The following is a 24,680-nucleotide window of genomic DNA, read 5'->3' on the forward strand; positions in this document are numbered from 1 at the left end:
ATAATCTTATCTTACTAAATGCCTTCTGGAAGTTCAAAGGGATACAGCTGCCATCCCTGCCCATGATGTGACTGATCTTAAGCATTCAATTAGTCAGACGTGATCTACTGTTCCGACATCAACATAGGTCAACATAGACTTGTTCAAGTGTTCAGTTCACTCTGTCCCTGATGATTTATTGCTGGAGTCTCTTGCCGAAAATTGACATTAAACAAGAGTGTTTTCATGAATTTGTGACAAAGCATCATTTTTCCTAGATGTTAGTTCAAAGCACAAGAGCTTCTGGAGTTTTTTAAAAAACCTAGAAAACACAGCAATAATATCTTAAAAGCTGCTGCAATTAAACTATGTTTGTGAAATCTGAAATTCTTAGAACAGTCAAAATTAAATTGCACTGAAAATACAAAGCAGCTAAATACAGAGTGGAAGTTAACAAAAATGGAAGAATATAATGTACACAAAGGAGGCTAGATTTTACAGGAAGCAATGAATCCAGAGATCTCTGTGCTACGGATTTCCAACTTCCTGACTCAGTTGGAATCTCATGTCAAGGGGTTCACCAAGCAACCAGTGAGGATGTTATCAAGCTGGATAAGCTGCCAATTACACAGAAATCTCTCTATGGACAAAAAAGCCAGGAAGTAAAACTGCACCATTCTTTCAGTTTTAATTAAGATTTTCTAGAAAACAAAATAAATGATCAGAACATACCCCAAGGAATTAAAGTAGATGTTGAAATATAAAATAAACTTCAAAACAATTTTTTTTTAAAAATGTGATTGTTTTTCAAAAAAACAAATGAGGTTGTCTATCAGAAATTACAAGTTGAGCATGTTGTTATGAAGTTACACCTCATTCAAGTACATATACAGCAACACAAAGAACACAAAGAGGCAACTTCTCAGCAACTAAATGATTTTCATAAAGTTAGTGAAGGAACTTGCACTGCACCAAATAGACATTACATATAATCATGGCAGCAAAGAATTTAGGTGAACATATGCAGACTCCAGATGTTGCTGTCAGTTTCAGAGATATGACCACAGCAAATTCCAACAGCTTCTATCGTCATTATTACCAGAAAATCTGGGATATTTCTTGCTGCAGAGTAGTGGAGGAAAGTACAATGAAAATGCCATGGTTTCTTGAATCTACTTATAATTTGTTTTGGGAAAAATGGTACTAAACCACAGAGTTTGGTGGTGTCAATTGTCTAAAAGACTCCCCAGGTAGGAAGCGATCTAACAAGCCGCAGTAGGAAACACACAAAACAATCTGCATGAATAATCATTTTGGAAGTGCTGACTGAAATAAATTGACACATGGCTCTTCAGACCTTGGATAACTTTCTAACAATTTCACTCAATCTGTCCCAATATCTCCTGTTGACTCTTGAACAAGCATTCACTTCACAGATTTTGAACATGAACAAGGTAATTAAATTTAGCACAGCAAAAGACAAGGGTTTGGAATAAGTTCTAATAGCAAAAATCATTATAAAAATAGAGCGAAATCAAGAACATGGAGTGGAAGGCAGTCATAACGTCATTTTCTGAACACCACAATCACCTTTTTACGCTTAAGTTATTTAACATGATACAAAAAAATCTGAATTTTTACCAGCATACATTATCACAAACAGTCCAGGTTCTTCTTAAATTGTACGGTAGACAACAATTTTCCACTTCTTTAGTAGACGGCAAATGTAACAAATTAACGTTAGTATAAAATCAAACTAAACTACACAAACACATCCGATCCTAAAGCAAGGCATCAGTATCAAATGGAAAATTTTAAACAAGGAGCTGTAGTCAATTCAAAAATACAAGTTTGTGCAAATTGCAAACAAAACAGAAATGATCTATAATATTTAATAACTTGCTTACCTGATTAACCATGCCCTGTGAAATAACAGACAAATGCTGATTTTGCTGTGTTACATTGTCCATTGCTATTTTGGCTATAGTACTGGAATCAGATCCCACTGGCACAGCCACCATTGTTGAACTGCAGCCAGCATTATTAGGATCACTGATGGTAACAATTCTTACTCCCACTTTATTTGGTATTCCTGATGTATTATCTTTGCAATCAGCTGGCCTTTTTAAAAGGTGACTCTCAGTTGTACCATTGGTTGGAGTCTGATATAGTTGAACTGAATGCACAGCTACAGGTCCAGGTTGGTGTGGAACTAGAGGGCAATGCACCTGGGGAGTATGAGGAAGCAAAGACTGCACAGAAACAGCTGAAGCCGAGCATTGATGAAATGGAGGCACCACTGAACAAATGCCAGTTGTCACAGGTCCATTGGATAATCCTGAGTTTGTATCACCAAATTGCTCCTCTGAGCTTGAAATGACTGTACAGATAGCACTAGAATTTCCCACAGAAATTTGTCCATTATGCACTTTGGTCGATTGACCACTTTTGGCAGTGTTTTGCTGATTACAGTCCATTTTGCGCCATTGCTCCTCTGCAGTGACATCACCATTTTCCACATGGTTGGAAGCTCTATGATTTGGAATGCTTTTGCTCAAGTGTGAACCATCTCCATCTCCTTTTTCAAAATCGCAGATCCCATTAATCATAGGCATTTTCAAAAGGTCTTTCTTAATTTCCGGTACTCCTGCATACTCTACATTCAGCTTCCCATTGGTTATATTTTCATGTACTCCTGTCAAAGATCCATTTGAAGCCATTGTGCACTGGATGGGCTCAGACTGAGCAATCCCTGAGTTATATGGAGGTAGATGCGAATTACCATGATTTTTTCCATTTACAAGTTTTGTTGCTTGCATTTTGCTTTCCTTTAACTCACCATTGGTAGCAGTACCTCCCTCTGAACAGGAAGGATTCTCCATAATTTCAATTTTACGTTCATGCAGATGTAAATCTGTTGTATCTTTTGCTTCTTCCTCCTTCTGGCAAATAATTTTGTCACCTGTGAACGCATTCCCAGATTCTGAGCTTTTTACCTGTCCACTCTGTGGTGTCAAGGTGGGTGCAGATGCTTGTACTTGGAGACCAACTCCTGCATGTGGCCCAGTGACAGCAATTCCTGCAGGTGCAATGATCTGTGCTCCGCTGCCATGACTCCCAGTTGCAGCAGTGAAGGTGGTATTTGGCACAACAGTAATAGTAACTTGGTTGCCGGTTGTTCCCTGGAGGAGAGCAGCAGTGTTACTGGCAGAGATCAACTGACCTGGTAAAATCTGCATATGAGGAATGGGCACTGTCTGCACAGATCCCTGTGAATGGATAGGACCTTGAACAAGCTGCACATTTTGGTGGCCAACAACTAATTGCTGACCTTGGGCTTGAACTCCAAAATTACTTGCCTGATTAGGAGTTACTTGGTAGACCACCTGAGGACTAGGAGCTCTGGTATTAGAAGGGAGTGGCATTTGAGGAGCAGGCAATATGAGTTTACCACCTGGAGTAGGAGGACCTCTTTTGGGAAGAAGTAATTGTTTTATTAAACTGGACTCCCCAGGGGGAGTTTGACTAACTGCAGTAGTGGTCTGCTGGGACTGAAGTTGCATTTGGAACTGCTTTTGAGGATGCTGTTGTTGCTGTTGCTGCCGTTTCACAGATAGCATCTTACTTACTGTTTGAGGCCCCTGTTGTTGAGGGGTGGGTGGTTGAGTAACTAAGCCCACTTGTACCTGGGTGTTGTTGACAGGTACGGACGGCGAGGACGAAGAGGTCACATTTGCCTTTCCAGCCAAATGAATAGCTTGGCTAGCTTGAATAGTAGCTGGATTTGTTAATAATATTTGATGAATGGCAGGGCCAAAATTCTGTCCCTGTTGAGCTGGCTGACTAACAATCACATGTACACTTTGCTGGGGTTGCTGTTGTATTATGGTAGACTGAACTTGTTGTGGTGGCATTCCTGCTGGTTTTGGTGCTATATTCTGGAAACTCATCCTAGGAGCTGGAGGGCTTTGAACACCAGCAATTGCAACTACTTGACCTGCTGAGACTTGAAAATTGGGCACGGCAGCACCAGATACAACAGTGGGACTTGGAGTAGAGGAATAGTGTTGAGGTGCCAACAGAACTGTGTCTTGCTGGTTGTGTGCTTTTGGCTGCTGGCGTGGCATTTGTACTGAGTGCGATACTGCACCTGATAACAGCTGTCCTTGGGAAACAGTGACACTGGGGGTTGGTGTACTTTGAACTTTGCCAACTGCTGCATGACTATGAGAGACAGTTTGCTGTAATACAGTAACTGTTGTTGCTGTAGAGGTATTCACCTGATTAGAAGATACTGCTGGTATGGACAGCTGGTGGCCAGGTAGCTGTTGTTCAAAGACCTGTGGATGGTGAAGCATTTGCTGAGAAGTTGTTATTTTAACTGATGATTGTGTTGTGGTGGCATGGTTTTGGATCACACTTCCGGTTGGTATGCTGGTTCCAGTTAATGAACATGTAACTGTAACTCCAGAATGAGTGCTAGATGTTGGAGACTGGACAACTGTACACTTGACTGCATCACTTGTAATTGGAGTTCGGCTTTGTACAAGGGTCATTGCGGTATTTTGGTTTGGTTGTGCCAGACCAGTTTGATCTTGTGATGACTTGGTAACATTGTGAGCGGGAATACTTTGTTGAAATGTGTAGATCATTTGAGATCCTGGCTGACTAGCAGAAAGGTCTCCTGGAGGCATCCTCTGAAAGTGATTTACCGTTGCCTGTGCTGAAATACAGAAATAAAATTTCAACAGATAGCTATCCATTCATAAAGCAATTTACTGCATTCAAGAATTACAATTTCCTCATTCCCGGTGTATATTAAACATGCAGAATCAGGGAATAGAAATTCACTCAGACAAGTTGCCGACACTTTGAAGTTACATGTCACGCAACTTTCACCATTCACCATCCCACTCATTAACTAGTCCCTAAATAACTACGCAACAGCACACACTAACTATTAGACATGACTGTAGATTTATTTATCAGCACTTTCAATAAAGGTGTAGTGATGCTGAAATTAGACAACTATATTAAAAAGAATTCCTGATGCCATAAAGTATTATCTTGTCAACATCTGAGGATAGCTGCCAAATTAAACATTATTTTTTTTTCTTGAACATGGAATCTCTATGTTATCAATGGATTTTCTTAAAAGCAGCTCCACTCAGCAATAAATACACACTACTTTCCACTCACACCCCAACACAGTCCACACCCAATCCCCTAAGGATTCACTGTATTGACAAGAGTGTTTGAACCTTTGGAACAACACATCGGTCAAAAAGAAACTTTAAAGATTTGCTGCAATGAATCCTGTACAGGGCAACAGAACCACAGAAATTAGCTTGTTCCATTAAGACAATCTGCAGAGAGTTTGTAGACTTAATGCATGAACAGACTGATGTAAAATGTTTCTAGTAAGTGGGCATACAAAGAACATGTTCAGAATTTTGTACTATAATTAACATCTTCTGGATGTTCCAATGAAGGTGGCTGCTGTGGTTGACTTGTTCCAGGCATTCATCCTCAAGCAGAATCTATGGCTCCAGAGTCCAGGCACTGACACACTCTAAAACTGTCCAAGGATTTTAGGTGGTGAAAGCATTTTTCACCTGAAACACAACCCAGGCAACCAGTTTATTTTGAAAGGCAGATATTATTGGCTAAAGATAAGTGTGGAGCTGGAGGAACACAGTACGCCTGGCAACGAAGGAACAGGAAAGTTAATGTGTCAGACCCTTCATCAGAAATGGGGAGGGGGAGGGGGAGAGAAGCTCAGAAATAGAGACAGGAGGGGTGGGGCTGGTGATAGCTAAGTGCATGCAGGCAGTGGTCAAGATTGGTCACAGGTAGGTCCTTTATTCATTCATGGGATGAGGGTGTCGCTGGCTAGGCAGCATTTATTGCCCAAAGGGCAGTTTAAGAGTCAACCATATTTGCTGTGGTAACAATGTGGAGCTGGATGAACACAGCAGGCCACGCAGCATCTTAGGAGCACGCATTCAGCTCCACACTTTGTTATCTCGGATTCTCCAGCATCTGCAGTTCCCATTATCTCTGATCACATTGCTGTGGGCCTGGAATCACATGTAGGCTAGACCAGATAAGGATGGCAGTTTCCTTCCCTAAAAGGCAACTGGATGGGTTTTTCCAACAATTGACAACGGATTCACAGTCATAATTAGATTCTTAATTCCAGATATTTACTGAATTCAAATTCCATTGTCTGCCATGGTGGGATTCGAACCTGGGTCTCCAGGACGTTATTTGGGTCTCTGGAATTACAGTCCAGTGATAATACCATTAGGCCATTGCCTCCCCATAGGTGGGAGAGAAAATGGACAAGTTGTGTCAGGTCACAGAGGTGGAGAGATTTTGAAACTGGTAAAATCCAAGTTGCGGCCATTGGGTTTGTAGGCGTCTGAGATGGAATAGGAGGTGCTGGTCCTCCAGTTTGCGGGTGGTGTCATTGTGGCACTGACAGAGGCCCAGGAAAAGTGTGTTGTCTATCCCTCATAACAGTTCACTAAAGGGAACTTCAAAGGAAATAAATTGAGAAAATGATGTCTGGAAAATCTGCAGATGGCTCAAAGCTTTGTCACATAGAAAGAAAATCCATTCCACAGGTCTAACATGAATTTGATCGCAAGGGAATACTCAGCTTCTCAAGAATTCTAATTTTTTTCCTGTTTACATGATAGGTCTGCTCTAAATACTAAAATGCCCAGCCTTAAGAAGGCATTTTCAAAAAGGCAGCCATGTTTCCCATCTCTGTTCACAATCCAGTGAAGATCCCTTGGAAATTCACACATTAATGTCAGGCAAGAATCATGCTTGGATGTGATATTATACGCAGTATAAAAGCCTGTTAAAATTCATACATGGAGCCCAGAAATTTGGGTGACATACCAGAGGATGGCTTCCAGTTGTGAATCCATCATCTTGTCTCATGATTTTCACATTAAAGGAGAGAATTGAAAGAAAAATAATCTATTTTCTCATGCCAGGTTAGTTCTACCATTCTGGGAACAAGTCTGATTGTTGTACTCCACCATGGCAATAATGCCTTTCCTGTGATAGGGACACCAGAACTGCAATCTAACTAAGTTCCTACACAATAAAAACAAAACCACAGTACTCCAGTACTCAAGAGATAACACGGTGTGAAGCTGGATGAACACAGCAGGCCAAGCAGCATCATCTAGCTTCACACTGTGTTATCTCAGGTTCTCCAGCATCAGCAGTTCCTGCTACTCCTGCACTCAAATCCTCCTGCAATAACAACTACTGTTCCGTCATCCTTCTTAATGGCATGCTGGAACAGCCTGTCAGCCTTCAGGATCTTATTGACAAGGACAACTCAGTCCTATTGCATATCTACACTCTCTAACCTCTCACCACTTAAGAAATACTTTGTACATTTTTTTTCTTCCAATCAAAGTGGATAACCTCACATTTTCCGACATTATATCACTTCTATAATCCTCTTGACAATCACCAGACCTGTCAAAATCCACTTAAGAACGATCTTCCTTATCAAATATTCTTGCTTGGCTTTACATCATCTGCAATCTTGAAATATTACATTTGGTCCCACATCCAAATCATTAATGAATATTGTCAACAGCTGGGGCCCAAGTATTGATTTGCGCAATATCCGACTAGTTATGACCTACCTACATGATAAGACCCATTTTTTTCCTATTCTGTTTTCTGTCTGCTAACCAATCCTGAGTACACCTCCTTCTCTACCATGTGCATTAATTTTGGTAACGAACTTCCTATACGGAACCAGATCAAAAAAATCCTAAGAAAATGCAAGTATATTATATCCATTCACTCTCCATCAATTTTGTTAAGTCACATCCTCAATAAACACCAACAAGTTGTTGAACACTATTTTCCATTTACAAATCCAAGCAAAGCCAGTCAGATCATTTTTATCCAAATATCCATTTACCATATCCTTTTTGAGAAATTCTAGCATTTTCTAGAATGTCTTATGGTCTTACGGCCTTATTTTCTTTGTTACTTATGTACAGTTGACAAATCTATAGTTCCCTTTCTTCGGCCCCTGACTCCTTTCTTACATAGTGGGGTAATATTTACAAGCTTCCAGTCTTCAAGAATCATCCTAGAATTGATGAGATTTTGAATGATGATTATCAATGCATTAACCATCTCTAAGACATACTTCAACAGTCTACATTGTAGACTATCAGATCCTGGGTAAGTATCAACTTGCAGCCCCATTAACTTCTCCAGTACATTTTTCTTAGCACGATGGATTTCCTTCAGCTCATTATTCTCCTTAGTCACTTGCAACTCTAACTCTGGGAGATTTCTTGCATCTTTCTCAGTGAAAACATACACAAAGTGGTTGTTTAGTTTCCCTGCTATTTCTCTATTCTCCATTATAAATCCTCCTGACTGTTTTTAAGGGACCCACACCTGCCTTAGCCAAATATCTTCAAGTGTACCTATAAGAGCATTAACGGTCCCTTTTTAGATTTTTTGCTGGATTGTATTGGCATTTAATTCTTCCTTTCCTATCAGTCTCTTGGCTCTTTGTTGTATTCTATAATCTTCCCAACCCTCAGACTTATTACTATTTTTAGCTGCTCTGCAAGTTTTTTCTTCACAATCTTATATAGTCTTTCAACATCCTTTATTAATCCTGGTTGACTGACCTTTTAAGAAATTTTGTAACTTGACAGAATATATAGTTGCTACAAGTCAGGTAATAGTACTTTAAAGACCAGCCATTGTGAGCGTACAATCATGCCTTTTAACGTATCTTCCAAATCCACCTCTGCCAACTTGCTTTCGTAATTTCCCTTATTCAAATTTAACACCCTTGTTTCGTACTGAACCAGCTCATTTTCAAACAATGTAAAATTGTACCATATTGTGGACATTCATCCGAAAAGGTGCTTTTATGAGATTATTAATTAGACTTTTCTCTTTACATAATACTAGATCCAAGATAGCATGGTCCTCTAATCAGTTCTTCAAAATGCTGCGATAGAACACCATTCCATTGACACCCTGGAAACTCATCTTCCAGTCTAGATTGCAGACACTCATGATTACCACGCTGCACAGGCTACAAGCTTCTCTCAAATCCCAAATTATCCCAGGCTCCATACTACCATAACAAAACAAGAATTTGCTTGAAAAGCTCAGCAGGTCTCACAACATCTGTGGAGGGGGAAAAAAAAAAATCAGTGTTAACGTTTTAGGTCTCCATATTACCACTATCATTTGATGGAAATAACGAATGCTGCCCCTTGCTGCTTCTTAGCTCCAACCAAACAGATTTCACATTTTTCTTCCATTTGAGATCCTCCTTTATTAATGTACTGATCTCATCTCATCTCATTACCAGCACAATTTCACCTCCTCTTCCTTTTCATTTGTCCTTCCTAAACATCAAATATCTTTGAATATTTGGTTTCCAGTCCTGGTCACCATGCAGTGACATTTCTGTCACGGTAGTCATTTCAAAGCCACTTACCTCTATTCGTACCTTTAAATCACTGACCTTATTACAGGTGGTGTGTACATTCGGGTAGAGAGTGTCCTTAATTTAATCTTTTTAACATCATTTCTCCTTTAGGCACTCGATGTCTAGTTTAGTTCCTCCTGTCTTTTTGTTTCTCTCGCAGCTTTCCTACTTTTTGTTGCAGCTTAACTCCCTTCCAATCCGAGTTGCCCCTCAGGTTCCCATCCCCTTGACAATCTAGTTTAAACCAACGCCAACAGGGCCAGTAAATTCCCCTGCGACGGTATCAGTCCCAGTCCTGCTGAAACATAACCCCAGCTTGTGTAGGTCTAATTTGCTCTAATTTGCCTTGTACGATAAACCTGGTTTTGTTAGACTACTGGGTAGTCATTCATGCCCTCTCTGCATGTATATTTCTAATTTGCAGTGCACCAGGGGCTGTGTTCCAAAAGCTTAGCGATTTCAAATAAACCTGCTGGACTATAACCTGGTGTTGTGCAGTGTGGCCACCTTTCTTTGTATGCAGTCATCTGCAGTGCAGGTAGAACACAGTAACTCCAGCTGTTGATCAAGTTCCAAAACCCAGAGCTCAAGATTATGTCACCAGTCATATTTCCTCCAGATTATTTCATCTGCGTCACATGCACGTCCAATGACAGGGCATACTACAGGATGTGCATTCCACTTGTGCACGCTGACCTGTCATCCCAGATTCATAGAAACGAGAAGCAGGAGTAGGCCATTCAACCCCTCAAGTCTGCTCCAATTTTTAATATGATTGCAGCTGATTTTCAATCTCAATGTCATATTCTAGTTTTCTCCGGCTACCTCTTGATGCCTTTAAAGCCTAAAAAAAAGTTTATTGAATGTATTCAGTGGCTTGACATCCGTGGGCTTCAGGGATAAGAGAACTTCACAGGTTCCCTGCCCTCAGTGAACAAATGTTTCGCCATCTCAGTCCTAAATGGTCAACTCTGTATCCTGAATTAGCATCCCCTTGTTCAAGGATCCCCAACAAGGGAAAACATCCTCTCTTCATCGTGTCTACCTAACATCAATTGCTAGATTAAAACAGCTTCCCTCTCATCTTTCTAGAGAATGTAGGCCGAGTAAAACCATTCTCTCCTCAAAAGGACAGTCTTGCCATCCCTAGTATCAACCCAGCGAAGCTTTGCTGCACTGCCTCTATTGCATGTACATCAGCGGGGAGGTGATGGCCTAGTGGTATTATTGCTGGACTGTTAATCCAGAAACCAAATAATGTTCTGGGGACCGGAGTTCAAATCCCGCCATGGCAGATGGTGGAATTTGATTTCAATAAATATGGAATTAAGAGTCTAATGATAACCATAAATCCATTCCCAATTGTTGGAAAAAAACCATCTGGTTCATTAATGTCCTTTAGGGAAGGAAACTGTCATCCTTACATGGGATGGTCTACATGTGACTCCAGATCCACAGCAATGTGATAGACTCTGAACTGTCCTCTAGGCAATTAGGGATGGGTAATAAATGCGTAGCCAGTGATGCCCTCATCCTGTGAATGAACAAAAGTTAAAAAAACCCTCTCTTAGGTAGGGAGACTAAATCTGCACACAATGCTCCAGGTGTGGTCTCACCAAGACCCTGCATAACTGCAGTAAGACATCCTTCCTTCTGAACTCCAATCCTCTTGAAATGAAAGCCAATATACTATTTACCTTCCTAATTATTTGCTGCACCTACCTGCTTAGTTTCTTTCACTGATGTACAAGGACACCCAGGCCTCTTTATACACTTGCGAATATACCGCCATTAAATAACAAATAATACTCTTCCTTCCTGTTTTTCACATTGAAGTAATTTCACATTTAGCAACGCTGTATTGCCTCTATGTTTGTCCACTCATTCAACTTTTCTACAACACCTTGAAGGCTCCTTGCATCCTGCTCACAACTCAGAATTTCACATAGTCTTGTGTCATCTCCAAGCTGGGAAATGTTGTAGCTGGCTCCCTCATTGAGCCTATTTACATATACCGTGAATAATAGGTGCCCAAGCATTGATCCTTGTGTCCCACAAGACACTGCTTGCCACTTAGGAAGTGACTCATTTACTTACGCTCTGTTCCCTGTCTGTCAACTAATTCTCAATCCACACCAAAGTATTGCACCCCACGCCACCCCCCTCATCTCATGCGCCTTAACTTTGCCTCACGTTTTGAGGGATCTTACCCGAAGCCTGATGAAAATCCAAATGCACCATGTCTACAGGCTGTCCATTATCAATATTAACATATCTACATTCAATATAATCATAATAAGTACAAACTTGCTTTAAAAGCTTACTGTCACCTTGGACTCTGCTGCCAGTCACAAAGTCCTCACCTTGCCCATTCCTCTTCAGTGATGAGACCCAATGAGATTGCCTCTCATATTCCCCTAGAGGATATTGCCATCACACAAGAAACCAGTGCAGTGACTCCCTTCAAGGCAAGTACATCTTTCTTGGATAAGATGACCAAAAAAGAGAACATAGTCCCATAGGTGAGAGATATCCAAGGCTTCCCTCCTTTTGTATTGAAAAGCAGAATTCAATGTATTAAATTCCAATCCAATGGACCTATCTTTAAATCTAAGGAATTCTGAAAGATCAAAATCAATGCTCCAACTCTCTTTGCACTGGAGAGTCTGCAGACATGTTTAATCCCTTGGTCATCAGATGCAGAGGATTCACCAACTCTTAATTCCATAATTTCTCTGGCATTATTTATTTATTCAAAAATTCCTGCAGGAATGCCCAAGTGTGGGAATTTTCTGATTGATCTGATGTGTTAACACATTTTGATTTATTAATAAACAACTTACCTGCAGGAGGTGTATTCCGTGTTATCTCTGCCATAACGGAGGGAACTGCTGGTGATTGCTGGTAGTGTGACTGCATGGGAAGTGGTGTTGCCCTTCTTTGGATACCTACTATGTGTATTTGTGCTTGCCCGCTATTATTGGGATCTTCAATTCGTCTTACTGTATAGGTTGGAAACAGAGTCCTTGCAAACAAAAAATAAAGAAAATGTCAAGTTTTGTAAGCAACCAATTAAGTATTTTAGCTGAAAGCTATTCAGGTTGAACAATGCAACTGTTGCTTTACAAATTCAGAATTGACTATTTTGGGACACACTCAGGTTTCTTCCAAATTCATAGTTTTTTTTTAAAAACAGAGTAGTACTAATACCTAATTCAGACAAATACAGCCAGGGGCAGGCAGGAGTTTAGACATAAGCTCAACAGTGACAAGCAGGGGCCACGTTTCACCACAGGAAAAGTAGAAATATTAGAGATTGTCTTCCTAATGCTGTTAAGATCTTGTTAGAATTGGGTCTCACAAAAACCAAGTCAGAGGATCAAGTGAAAAATTACAAGTTTTAAAAAAGATGTTGTTAATATTCTTAGGATGAGTGTCATGAACGTGAACATTTTGCTGCCCTTCACGAGTTATTTAAAGTCTTCATTCACATCATTTCCACTCCACCAAAAACAAAATCAGTCCTTCTTAAATAGGTCAATGGTGGTAGTGAGGATGGGGTTGCTTGACGAGAAATAGATTTTTCTTTCTTGAATTAATTCAACTTACCTCAGGCATTTGTTAAATCCTGTTGATGTTAGAATTCCACCCCTAGCTAATTTACTGCACACAGAAAGATATTCAGAGTATAGATCAAGTCGTGAAATTGAGCCTTCCAAGGATGTCTCAAAATGTGCGTTTAACCTGAATGAACAAGACACCAAACTTCAGAAAAGGAAATTTATAAAGTTGAATTATCAAAGTACTTTTTTCTGCAAGTGAACAGAATTCTTAAAAACAGAATTCCAATGATAAGTACTTCAACTTGCGTGATTTCATTAGTATAGAACCCCATTTTACCAGAGTTTCATGGTAAAAGAAACCACTTCATTTCTGCTCCATAACTTTGGGAAAGTTTCAAAAAAAAACATGATCAATTAAATTTTATAGCTATTTTCTAAACTCCATTCAAGAAACCAGAAAACATGATTTCAGTGTAAGTAGGCTACAAAATTCACTGCTGGAAGTTAGTATGTCAAGAACACAAGAACCAGGGACACGTGTAGGCCAGCGAGCCCTGTGAGCCCACCTCGCCATTCAATAATATCATGGCTGATCTTTTTGTGGCTTCAGTTCTACTTACCCACCCTCTCACTATAGCCCTTAATTCTTTTACTGTTCAAAAAATCCTGGCTTCAAAAAAACATTCAATGCAGAAGCCTCAACTACTTCACTGGGAAGGGAATTCCACAGATTCACGATCCTAAATCTGCTCTCCCTAATTTTGAGCCAAGCCGTCTTGTTCTAATTTCACCCACCAGTGGGAACATCTTCCTCTACTTCTATCTTATCTATTCCCTTTACAATTTTATGTTTGTGTAAGATCCCCCCCATTCCTCTAAATTCCAATGAATAGGGGAGGAACGGTTGCTGGATGTTCCAGGGTTTAGAGCATTTAAAAAGAATAGGGAGGGGGGAAAGCACTACTAATCAGAGAGGGTATCACAGCTACAGAAGCTTCCATTGTCGAGGAAGATCTGCCGACCGAGTCAGTATGGGTGGAAATTAGGAACAGCAAGGGAGTAGTCACCTCATTAGGGGTTTACTACAGGCCCCCCAATAGCAGCAGGGAGACTGAAGAAAGCATAGGTCGGCAGATTTTGGAGAAGTGTGGACGTAGTAGGGTTGTTGTAATGGCTGACTTTAACTTTCCCAATATTGATTGGAACCTCCTTCGAGCAGAAGATTTGAATGGAGCTGTTTTTGTAAGGTGTGTTCAGGAGGGTTTCCTAACTCAGTACGTTGACAGGTCAACGAGGGGAGAGGCCATTCTAGACTTGGTGCTCGGAGACGAGCCTGGGCAGGTATCAGATCTTGTGGTGGGAGAGCATTTTGGTGACAGTGACCATAACTGCCTCACATTCTACATAGCTATGGAGAAGGAGATGATTAGGCAAAATGGGAGGATACTTAATTGGGGAAGAGGAAACTGATGCGATTAGACATGAGTTAGGAAGCATGGACCGGGAGCAATTGTTCCATGGTAAAGGCACTATAGACATGTGGAGACTGTTTAAGGAACAGTTGTTGCGAGTGATGAATAAATATGTCCCTCTGAGACAGGCAAGAAGGGGTATGATAAAGGAACTTTGGATGACGAGAGTGGTGGAGCTTCTTGTGAAAAGGAAGAAGGTAGCTTACATAAAGGCGGAGGATGCTAGGGTCAAGCTCAGCTCTAGACGATTACAGGCAGGCGAGGAAGGAGCTCAAAAATGGTCTGAGGAGAGCCAGGAGGGGGCACAGAACGGATTAGGGAGAACACAAAGGCATTTTACACTTATGTGAGGAATAAGAGAATGGTCAAAGAAAGAGTAGGGCCGATCAGGGATAGCATAGGGAACTTGTGTGTGGAGTCTGAGGAGGTAGGGGAAGCCCTAAATGAGTTTTTTGCTTCTGTCTTTACGAAAGAAACGAACTTTGTAGTGAATGAAACCTTTGAAGAGCAGGTGTGCATGCTGGAATGGATAGAGATAGACGAAGCTGATGTGCTGAAAATTTTGTCAAACATTAAGATTGACAAGTCGCCAGGCCTGGACCAGATTTGTCCTCGGCTGCTTTGGGAAGCGAGAAATGCAATTGCTTCGCCACTTGCGAAGATCTTTGCATCCTCGCTCTCCACTGGAGTCGTAGCTGAGGACTGGAGAGAGGCAAATGTAATTCCTCTCTTCAAGAAAGGAAATAGGGAAATCCCCGGCAATTACAGACCAGTAAGTCTCACGTCTGTCGTCTGCAAGGTCGTAGAAAGGATTCTGAGGGATAGGATTTATGACCATCTGGAAGAGCATGGCTTGATTAAATGCAGTCAACACGGCTTTGAGGGGGGTAGGTCATGCCTCACAAACCTTATCGAGTTCTTTGAGGATGTGACTAGAAAAGTTGATGAAGGTCGAGCTGTGGATGTGGTGTATATGGACTTCAGCAAGGCATTTGATAAGGTTCCCCATGGTCGGCGCATTCAGAAGGTCAGGAGGAATGGGATACAGGGGAACTTAGCTGTCTGGATACAGAATTGGCTGGCCAACAGAAGACAGCGAGTGGTAGATGGAAAATATTCTGCCTGGAAGTCAGTGGTGAGTGGGGTTCCACAGGGCTCTGTCCTGGGGCCTCTACTGTTTGTAATTTTTATTAATGACTTGGATGAGGGGATTGAAGGATGGGTCAGCAAGTTTGCAGACGACACAAAGGTTGGAGGTGTCGTTGACAGTGTAGAGGGCTGTTGTAGGCTGCAGCAGGACATTGACAGGATGCAGAGATGGGCTGAGAGGTGGCAGATGGCGTTCAACCTGGATAAATGCAAGGTGATGCATTTTGGAAGGTCGAATTTGAAAGCTGAGTACAGGATTAAGGATAGGATTCTTGACAGTGTGGAGGAACAGAGGGATCTTGGTGTGCAGATACATAGATCCCTTAAAATGGCCACCCAAGTGGACAGGGTTGTTAAGAAAGCATATGGTGTTTTGGCTTTCATTGAGTTTAAGAGTCATGAGATCTTGTTGCAGCTCTATAAAACTTTGGTTAGACCGCACTTGGAATACTGCAGCCAGTTCTGGTCGCCCTATTATAGGAAAGATGTGGATGCTTTGGAGAGGGTTCAGAGGAGGTTTACCAGGATGCTGCCTGGACTGGAGGGCTTGCTTATCTTATGAAGAGAGGTTGACTGAGCTCGGGCTTTTTTCATTGGAGAAGAGGAGGAGGAGAGGGGACCTAAATGAGGTATACAGGATAATGAGAGGCATAGATAGAGTTGATAGCCAGAGACTATTTCCCAGGGCAGAAATGGCTCACACGAGGGGTCATAGTTTTAAGCTGGTTGGAGGAAAGTATAGAGGGGATGTCAGAGGCAGGTTCTTTACACAGAGAGTTGTGAGCGCATGGAATGCGTTGCCAGCAGCAGTTGTGGAAGAAAGGTCATTGGGGACATTTAAGAGACTGCTGGACATGCATATGGTCACAGAAATTTGAGGGGGCATACATAAGGATCAATGGTCAGCACAACATTGTGGGCTGAAGGGCCTGTTCTGTGCTGTACTGTTCTATGTTCTATAATCTGGATCTCCTCAGTCCCGCTTCATATGCCAACCTTCTCAACTCCAGGATCAACCTAGCGAATCTCTTCTGCACCCCCTTCAGTGCCAGTACATCCTTTCTCAAGTAAGGAGACCAAAACTGCACACAATACTCTAGGTGTGGCCTCACCTGCACCATATACAGCTGGAACATAACTTCTCTGCTTTTAAACTCAATCCCTCCAGCAATGAGGGGCAAAATTCTACCCGCTTTCTTAATTAACTGTTACACCTGCAAACCAACCTTCTGCGATTCATGCACAACGATATCCACGTACCGCTCACCATGCTGCAATATTTCACTGTTCAAATTATCGTCCTGTTTACTGTTATTCCAACCAAAATGGATGACTTCACATTTATCAACACTGTACTCCATCTGCCAGACCTTTGTACACTCACTTAGACTATCTATATCTCTCTGCAAACTTTCCTCTGCACTTTGCTTTACCACTCACCTTAATGTAATTCGCAAACTTGGACACACTACACGTGGTCCCCAACTCCAAATCATCGAAGTCATTATCTAACTTGGAAACAACTGCAGTCCCAACACTGATCACTGGGGCACACCACTAGTCACTAACTGCCAATCAGAAAAGCACTCATTTATCCCCACTCTGCTTCCTATTAGTTAAACAATCGTCTACCCATGCCAACACACTGCCTGTAATGCCATGCTCCTGTATCTTATGCAGCAGCCTTTTGTGTGGCACCTTGTCGAATGTCGTTTAGGAATCTCGATACACCACATCTACTGGGTCACCATTGTTCACCATGCTCGTAATGTCTTCACAGAATTCCAGTAAATTAGTTAAACATGACCTGACCCTCACGAACCCTGGTTCAATCTGCCCAATGGGACAATTTCTATCAATATGTTTTGCTATTTTTTCCTTGATGACAGATTCAAGCATTTTCCCCACTACAGAGATTAAACTAACTGGCTTATCATTCCCCATCTTTTGCCTAACTTTTTTTTTTAAAAATAGTGGCGTCACATTAGCTATTTTCCAATCTGCTGAAACTGCCCCAGAGTCCATTGAATTTTGGAATATTATCACGAGCGCATTTGCTTTTTCTCCTGCCATCTCTTTTAGTACTCTGGGATGCATTCCATCAAGACCAAGAGATTTGCCGACCTTTAGCTTGCCCAACACCACCTCTTTGGGATAATGGTTGTCTTTAGGTCCTCACCTACCTTCGTCTCCTAGTCATCAATTACTGGCATGTTATTTGTGTCCTCACTATGAAGACCGACACAAAATACCTGCTCAGTGCCTCAGCTATTTCCTCATTTCCCATTACTGAATCCCTTTCTTATTATCTAAAGGAGGAACGTTTACCTTAACCACTGTTTTTCATTTTATATGGTTGTGGAAACTTTTGCCATCTGTCTATATTCTGAGCTAGTTTACTCTCAATCTATCTTACTTTTCTCTATAGCATTTTTTGTGGCTTTCTGTTGATCTTTAAAGTTTTCCCAATCATCAGTTTCCAACCAGTCTTTGCAATTTTGAATGCCTTATTTTTCAATTTGACAGCCTCCCTTATTTCCTCAGACATTCATGGCTGATTACCCTTTTTTTTCCCCCCAGTGCTTACTTTTCACTGCTTTATACTTTTGCTGAGAACTTCGAAAAGTTGCTTTCAAAGTCCTCATCCTATTCTGAGCTCCTTTTTTTTAAGCATAGGATCCTGGTATTGGGTTTTATCTTCTTACTTTCCATCTGTATTCAAAATTCAACCATACTGTGATTGCTCCTTCCAAGAGGATCCCTAATTGTGAGACCATTAATTATTCCTGTCTCATTACACAGGACCAGATCTAGGATAGTTTGCTCCCTCATCGGTTCCATTCCGTACTGTTCAAGGCAAACTAATTACAGATACATTCAATGAAGTCCTCTTCAAGGCTGCCTTGACCAGTCTGGTTCAACCAATTGCCATGTAGATTAACATACCCCAAGATAACTACTCTACCATTTGTACAGGCACAAATTATTTCTTTGTTTCTTGTCCACCCCAACGTGATGTTATTATTTGATGGCCTTTAGATTATGTCTATCTGACATTTTCTTCTCAGAATTTCTAATTTCCATTCAAATGGATTCAATCTTATTCACCATAGAACCTACATCATCTCTCACTACCATTCTGATGTCATCCTTACATTTTAGAGCTACACCACCTCTCTTACCTTCCTGTCTGTCCTTCGGAATCGTTTGATACTTCTGAATGTTTAGTTGTTGGTCGTGACCATCCTACAACCACGTCTCTATAACGGCTACTGAATCATACTCATTGGTGGTGATGATTTGTGCCATTAACTCATCTACCTCGTTTCGAACGCTATGAGCATTCGGGTGAAGTGTCTTTATGCCAGTTTTTGATACCTTCTTTCTGAATTCTAACATCTCCATTAACATATTTCATCATGTTTTATCCTCTTCTTGAGAAGATTTTCTTAAACACTATTTGCTGTTAAGGACTATGAAAAGTTATGTCGCATTACAGATATGGACAATAGGAGATGATGGCCTAGTGTTAATATCATGAGACTATTAAACCAGAGATCCTGATAAAATTCTGGGACTTGGGTTCAAATCCTGCCACAGCAAATGGTGAAATGTGAATTCAAATTTAAATATCTGGATTTAGGATTCTAATGGTGACCATGAAACCCAGCTGGTTCACTCATGCCCTTTAGGGAAGGAATCCTTACCTGGTCTGGCCCATGTGATTCCAGATGCACAGCAAAGTGTCATAGAGCAATACAGCATAGAACAGGCTGTTTGACTCAAACTGGTCCATGCTGACCATGGTGCCCACTCAGCTAATTCCAATTACCTGCATTTGGTCCATACCCCTCTAAACCCTTCCCATCCATGAAACTAGTCAAATGTTTTTTTAAATATTGCTATTGTACCTGCCTCAACCACTTTCTCTGGCAGCCCATTCCACGTATGCACCACTCTCTGCATGGAGAAGTTGCCCCTCAGGTTGTTCTTAAAGTCTTTTCCTTCTTACCTTAAACCTATGCTCTCTAGTTTTCAATTCCCCATCCCTGAGAAAAAGGCTACTTGCATTCATCCTATCTACGCCCCTTATGATTTTATGCAGTTAAATAAGGTCACCCCTCATTCTCCCACATTCCAAGGAATAAAGTCCTACCTTGGCTAACTTCTTCCTATAACTCAGGCCTACTAGTCTTGGCAACATCCTCGAAAATCTTCTTAGCAAATTTTCCAATTTAATTATGTCTTTCCTGTAACAGGGTGACCAAAACTGTACATAATATTCCAGGTGCGGCCTCACCAACAACTTATACAACTGTAACATAACACACCAATTCCTATATTCAATACCTCAAGTGATGAAGCCAGCATGCTAAATGCCTTCTTCACCACACTGTCCACCTGTGATGCTACTTTCAACTAACTATTTACTTTTACTCCTAAGTCCCTCTGCTCCAAAACATTTCCCAGGACCTTAGCATTTATTGTACAAGTCTACCTATGTGATTGACACTTAGCTGGGCATTTAGGAATGGGTAATAAATGCTGGCCTAGCCAGTGACACCCAAATCCTGTGAATGAATGAAGAAAAGATACAGTTCTGAAGGAGGACCACTGGGCCTGAAACATTAACTCTGCTTTTTCTTCATGGATTCTGTCAGGCCTACTGAGTTTTTCCCAGAAATTTCTGTTTTTGTTTTTGATTTATAGCATCTGCAGTTCTGTTAAGTTTTTTTTAAAAAAGATACAAACTTAGTCAGCACTTATTCCAATATATATCTTAGCCTACTGTCAACAATCAAGATCAATTATAACCAAATGTTAGTTGAAACAACAAATGGTGATGAATCAAATTTGTGAGGAATTGTGCTGTATAAGTCAAATGTTTTAGACAAGTGGTTAGACTCACTTGTCAGATCTGGTCATTGCATGGTACGTTTTACATACTTCAGAGTAAAAATAATAGGTGATCCATTAACAAATAGCATACCATCTTATTCCATGGCAGAACTGCCTATTTCAGCACTGCACACAGCAAATTAACCAAAGGCTATGCTGAACGCTTACTGCACATATCCTTTGGCCTCATCCTGGATTTTAATCATGTTCTTTTTGAAGTTAATTTAAAGTCAAAGTCATTGAGTTATACTGAACAGAAAAAAGCCCTTCAGGCCACCGCATTCACAATAGTCAAAAAAAATCTTACTTTTCTGATACCATTTTCCAGCACTGGGCAAACAGCCTTAAATGCCTTGTCATCGCAGGTGCACGTCTAAATACTTCTTAAATGATTTGATTTTTTGCCTCTATTATCCTCCTAGACAGTGTGTTCCAGATTTCCACCACCCTCTGGGTGAAAATGGTTTTCCTCATCTTATTTTGCAGGCTGCTCTTTTGAGGAATTAGACCAAATGTAAAATATTTGTAAATTGTCAAAAGACGAAAGAATTGTGGATGCTGTGAATTGGGAACAAAAACAAAGTTGCTGGAAAAGCTCAGCAGGTCTGGCAGCATCTGCGAAGAGAAAATCAGAGTTAACGTTTTGGGTCCAGTGACCCTTCCTCAGAACGAATTTGGATCCGTCACTGGAGACATTGGATTTGATAGTTTCCCAGTATCTTGTTCTTTCGCATTTTTGCCCTATCAGTCAGTGTTGCAAATATCGCTCTATAGATTTTCCTTCTACAGAAAATACCTGCCTATAGATCACAGCCAAATGACTGTTGTCATTGCCTGAATCAGTGTCACGGTCACTTGTACCAACACCACTTTTCATTGCCAAATGTTTAAAATTGGTTTCAAGTTCTCTAACTAACATATTTATGTTCATAGTTCAGGAATGTAGCCAGTATGCTACTGTATCCCTGAGTCAAACAATGCAATCATAGGATAGCATAAAGTACTGCAGATGCAGGAATTCTACATCAGAAACAAAAGTTGGAAATACGCAGCAGGTCTAGTAGCATCTGTGCAGAGAAAAACAGTTAATGTTGAGGAGATTATGACTTTGGAGCTTATCTAAGATGATTAAAGCACTTGGGGTTGGGATAATACACTAGCAGGGACTGAGGATTAATTAACAGGCAGAAAGCAGACTGTAGGAATAACTGGATTATTCTCAGGTTGGCAGGCTATTACCACTGGCATACCCTAAGGATTACTGCTGCAGCCCCAGCTGGTGACAATCCACATCAACAAAATCAATATTGGTAAAGGTGTAATATTTCCAAGTTTTCAGATAATGCAGAACTTGGAAAGAATGAGTGTTGTGAGGATAATGCAAAGAGGTTTTACCAGTCTGAATGGGTGGCAAGAGCATGGCACTTGCGGTAAGCGTGGCACTATCCATTTTGGGAGGAAAAACAAAGTTACAGAGTATTTCTTAAATGGTAAGAAGTTATAAAGCACAGATATCTAAATCTAGCTGCCCTTGATTGTAAGTCACTGAAAGACAGCATGCAAGTACAGCAAATAATTTATAAGGCAAACAATTGGTTGCCTTTATTGCAAGAAAATTTGATTATCAAGGACAAAGATGTCTTGCTTCAATCATCTAGAACACTGGTGAGACCTCAAATGGATTAATGACTGCAGCGCTGGTCTGCTTATCTAGGGAAGGATATACATGTCATAGCAGTGCAAGTTCACTAGATCAATTTCAAGGATGGTAGGGCCATCCTATGAGGGAACAGGATCTATAATTTCTGGTCTTTAGAAGAATAAGTGGCCATCTCAGAAACTTAAAAGGGATAGATTTAGTTGCAGAAACAATGTCTCCCCTCGCTGTGGGGTTGACAATTATGGTACAGACTCACAGAACTAAAGGCAAGTCATTCAGGACTGAGATTAGGAGTAATTCCTTGAACGTGTGGTGGTGTTGGTGGGGGACCTCTGCAATTCTATAAGCCAGAGTGCCATGGAAGCTCTTATCAAAGCTGAATGGTCTACTCATGATCCTGTGCTTCCAAGTGTAAAAACTCATGCATGCCATCTGATTGCCCAATACTGCATGAATATTTTACATAGACTGTGATGTTTGAAAACACACAATCCAAGTTACACTAATCTGGAATTTTGTTTGGAAGAAAGAATACTGAGATTTGCCAGAATTCAATCAAGGTTTTAAAAAATCAACCCGGTCCCATAATTAGCATCAACAACAGAATAAGGCTTCCCAAGATCAGTTATAAACAAGTTAACCAAGAACCTTTCACAAAAAGCAGCAATTGCTTCTTACAAGGTTCCTCTATTCACTTCATCTTACCCTCAACATATCTTCCCAACTCCTTTTTCTGTATACACTTATTAGCTTGCAAATAAATGTACTGATGCAAGTAGTCACAACCATTCCATCTAATAGCAAGGTCCATGGTCTCAGCACTTGGAATAAAGAAGTCTCTCCTAAAATTTAGCAGATTTATAGTGTCTATCTTACCTTTATGGCCTCTAATTTTTGGTCCTACATCAAGTGGAACCATCTTTTATACGCCAACTTAAATACTTCCATTATTTCCTGTAGAAGCTTTCAACTAGCCACCTCTAATTCAACATTTTTCTCAGGAAAAAGACCCTAAACACTGACCAGAGGTCTTGCCAGTACAAACTAATTTAGGATTAGACAAGTCTATGTTCTTTGGTCAGTGTTTCACAGTCTCAGCTTCAATATCATCTTTGCAAATGGTTTTTGCACTTATCCCATTGTGCAACATGAAGAAACCATTTGTGTCAGAGCCATGCAGCAGGAGAGAGACCATTCAGCCCAACTTGTCCATGCCAACCAGGTTTCCTAAAGGGAACTGTTCCCATTTGCCTGCATTTGGCCTGTATCCGTCAAAATCTTTCCTATCCACGTACATGCCCAAATTCTTAGAAATGTTCTAGTTGTGCTCATTCCTAACACTTCCTCTGGCAGTTTGTACCACATACACAGACCACCGTCTGAAAAAGTTGCCTCTCTGGTCCCTTTTTATATCTTTCTTCTCTCACTCTAAACCTATGGCCTCTCATTTTGGACTCCGCTACCCTGGGGAAAAGAGCTTGGCTATTCACCTTATCTAAGTTCCTCATGATTTTATAAACCTCTAAAAGGTCACCCCTCAGCCTCCCATACTCCAAGGAAAAATGCGTCAGCCTATTAAACCTCTCATTATAACTCGAACCCTGCAGTCCCAGACAGTGCTACACAATAGGCCTTTTTGGGACTATGCTGTATGTCTAAAATGTGATTCACATACAAGAACTTTACTATTTCTAAGACTTTGAAACCATTAGTCTGTCCTGAATTTGACTCAGGTCCCAGAAATGAAAGGACATACACTTATCTAATCCAAAATTAGAACAGAGAAAAGTACAGCACAGTACAGGCCCTTCAGCCCACGATGTTGTGCCATGGAATAATCCTAATCGAAAAATAAAATAACCTAACCTACATTCCCCTCAATTCACTGCTGTCCATGTGCATGTCCAGCAGTCGCTTAAATGTCGCTAATGACTCCGCTTCCACGACTACCACTGGCAAACTATTCCATGCGCTCAACTCTCTGGGTGAAGAACCTCCCTCTGACATCTCCTCTATACCTTCCTCCTAACACCTTAAAACTATGACCCCTCGTGGCAGTCAATCTGCCCTGGGGAAAGGTCTCTGTCTATCAACTCTATCCATGCCTCTCATTACCTTGTACACCTCGATCAGTCCGAGCACAGTCAACCTCTCCTCGTGAGACAAGCCCTCCAATCCAGGCAGCATTCTGGTAAACCTCCTTTGCACCCTCTCCAAAGCCTCCACATCTTTCCTATAATAGGGCGACCAGAACTGGACACAATATGCCAAGTGTGGTCTCATCAGGGTTTTGTAGAGCTACAGCATAACCTCGTGGCTCTTAAACTCAATTCCCCTGTTAATGAAAGCCAAAACACCATATGCTTTCTTAACAACCTTATCCACCTGGGTGGCAACTTTGAGGGAGCTATGCACTTGAACACCAAGATCCCGCTGTTCCTCCACAC

The 24,680-nt window shown here is 41.0% G+C and overlaps 1 protein-coding gene across 2 annotated transcripts in view; it reads right to left on the bottom strand.

Annotated features, from left to right (window-relative positions):
- arid2 (AT-rich interactive domain 2) overlaps window positions 1-24,680 on the bottom strand; it is a 151,828-nt gene that overhangs the window by 14,436 nt on the left and 112,712 nt on the right. For both annotated transcript variants that reach the window (XM_048548529.2, XM_048548531.2), the window contains 3 exons: window positions 13,100-13,234; window positions 12,334-12,515; window positions 1,887-4,702 (listed from right to left, as the gene is read on the bottom strand). In XM_048548529.2, coding sequence (XP_048404486.2) covers window positions 1,887-4,702; window positions 12,334-12,515; window positions 13,100-13,234 — 3,133 coding nt within the window. The remainder of the gene's footprint in view (window positions 1-1,886; window positions 4,703-12,333; window positions 12,516-13,099; window positions 13,235-24,680) is intronic.

The sequence above is a fragment of the Stegostoma tigrinum genome, chromosome 18 (genome assembly GCF_030684315.1).
Source record: "Stegostoma tigrinum isolate sSteTig4 chromosome 18, sSteTig4.hap1, whole genome shotgun sequence".
NCBI classification, from domain to species: Eukaryota; Metazoa; Chordata; class Chondrichthyes; order Orectolobiformes; family Stegostomatidae; genus Stegostoma; species Stegostoma tigrinum.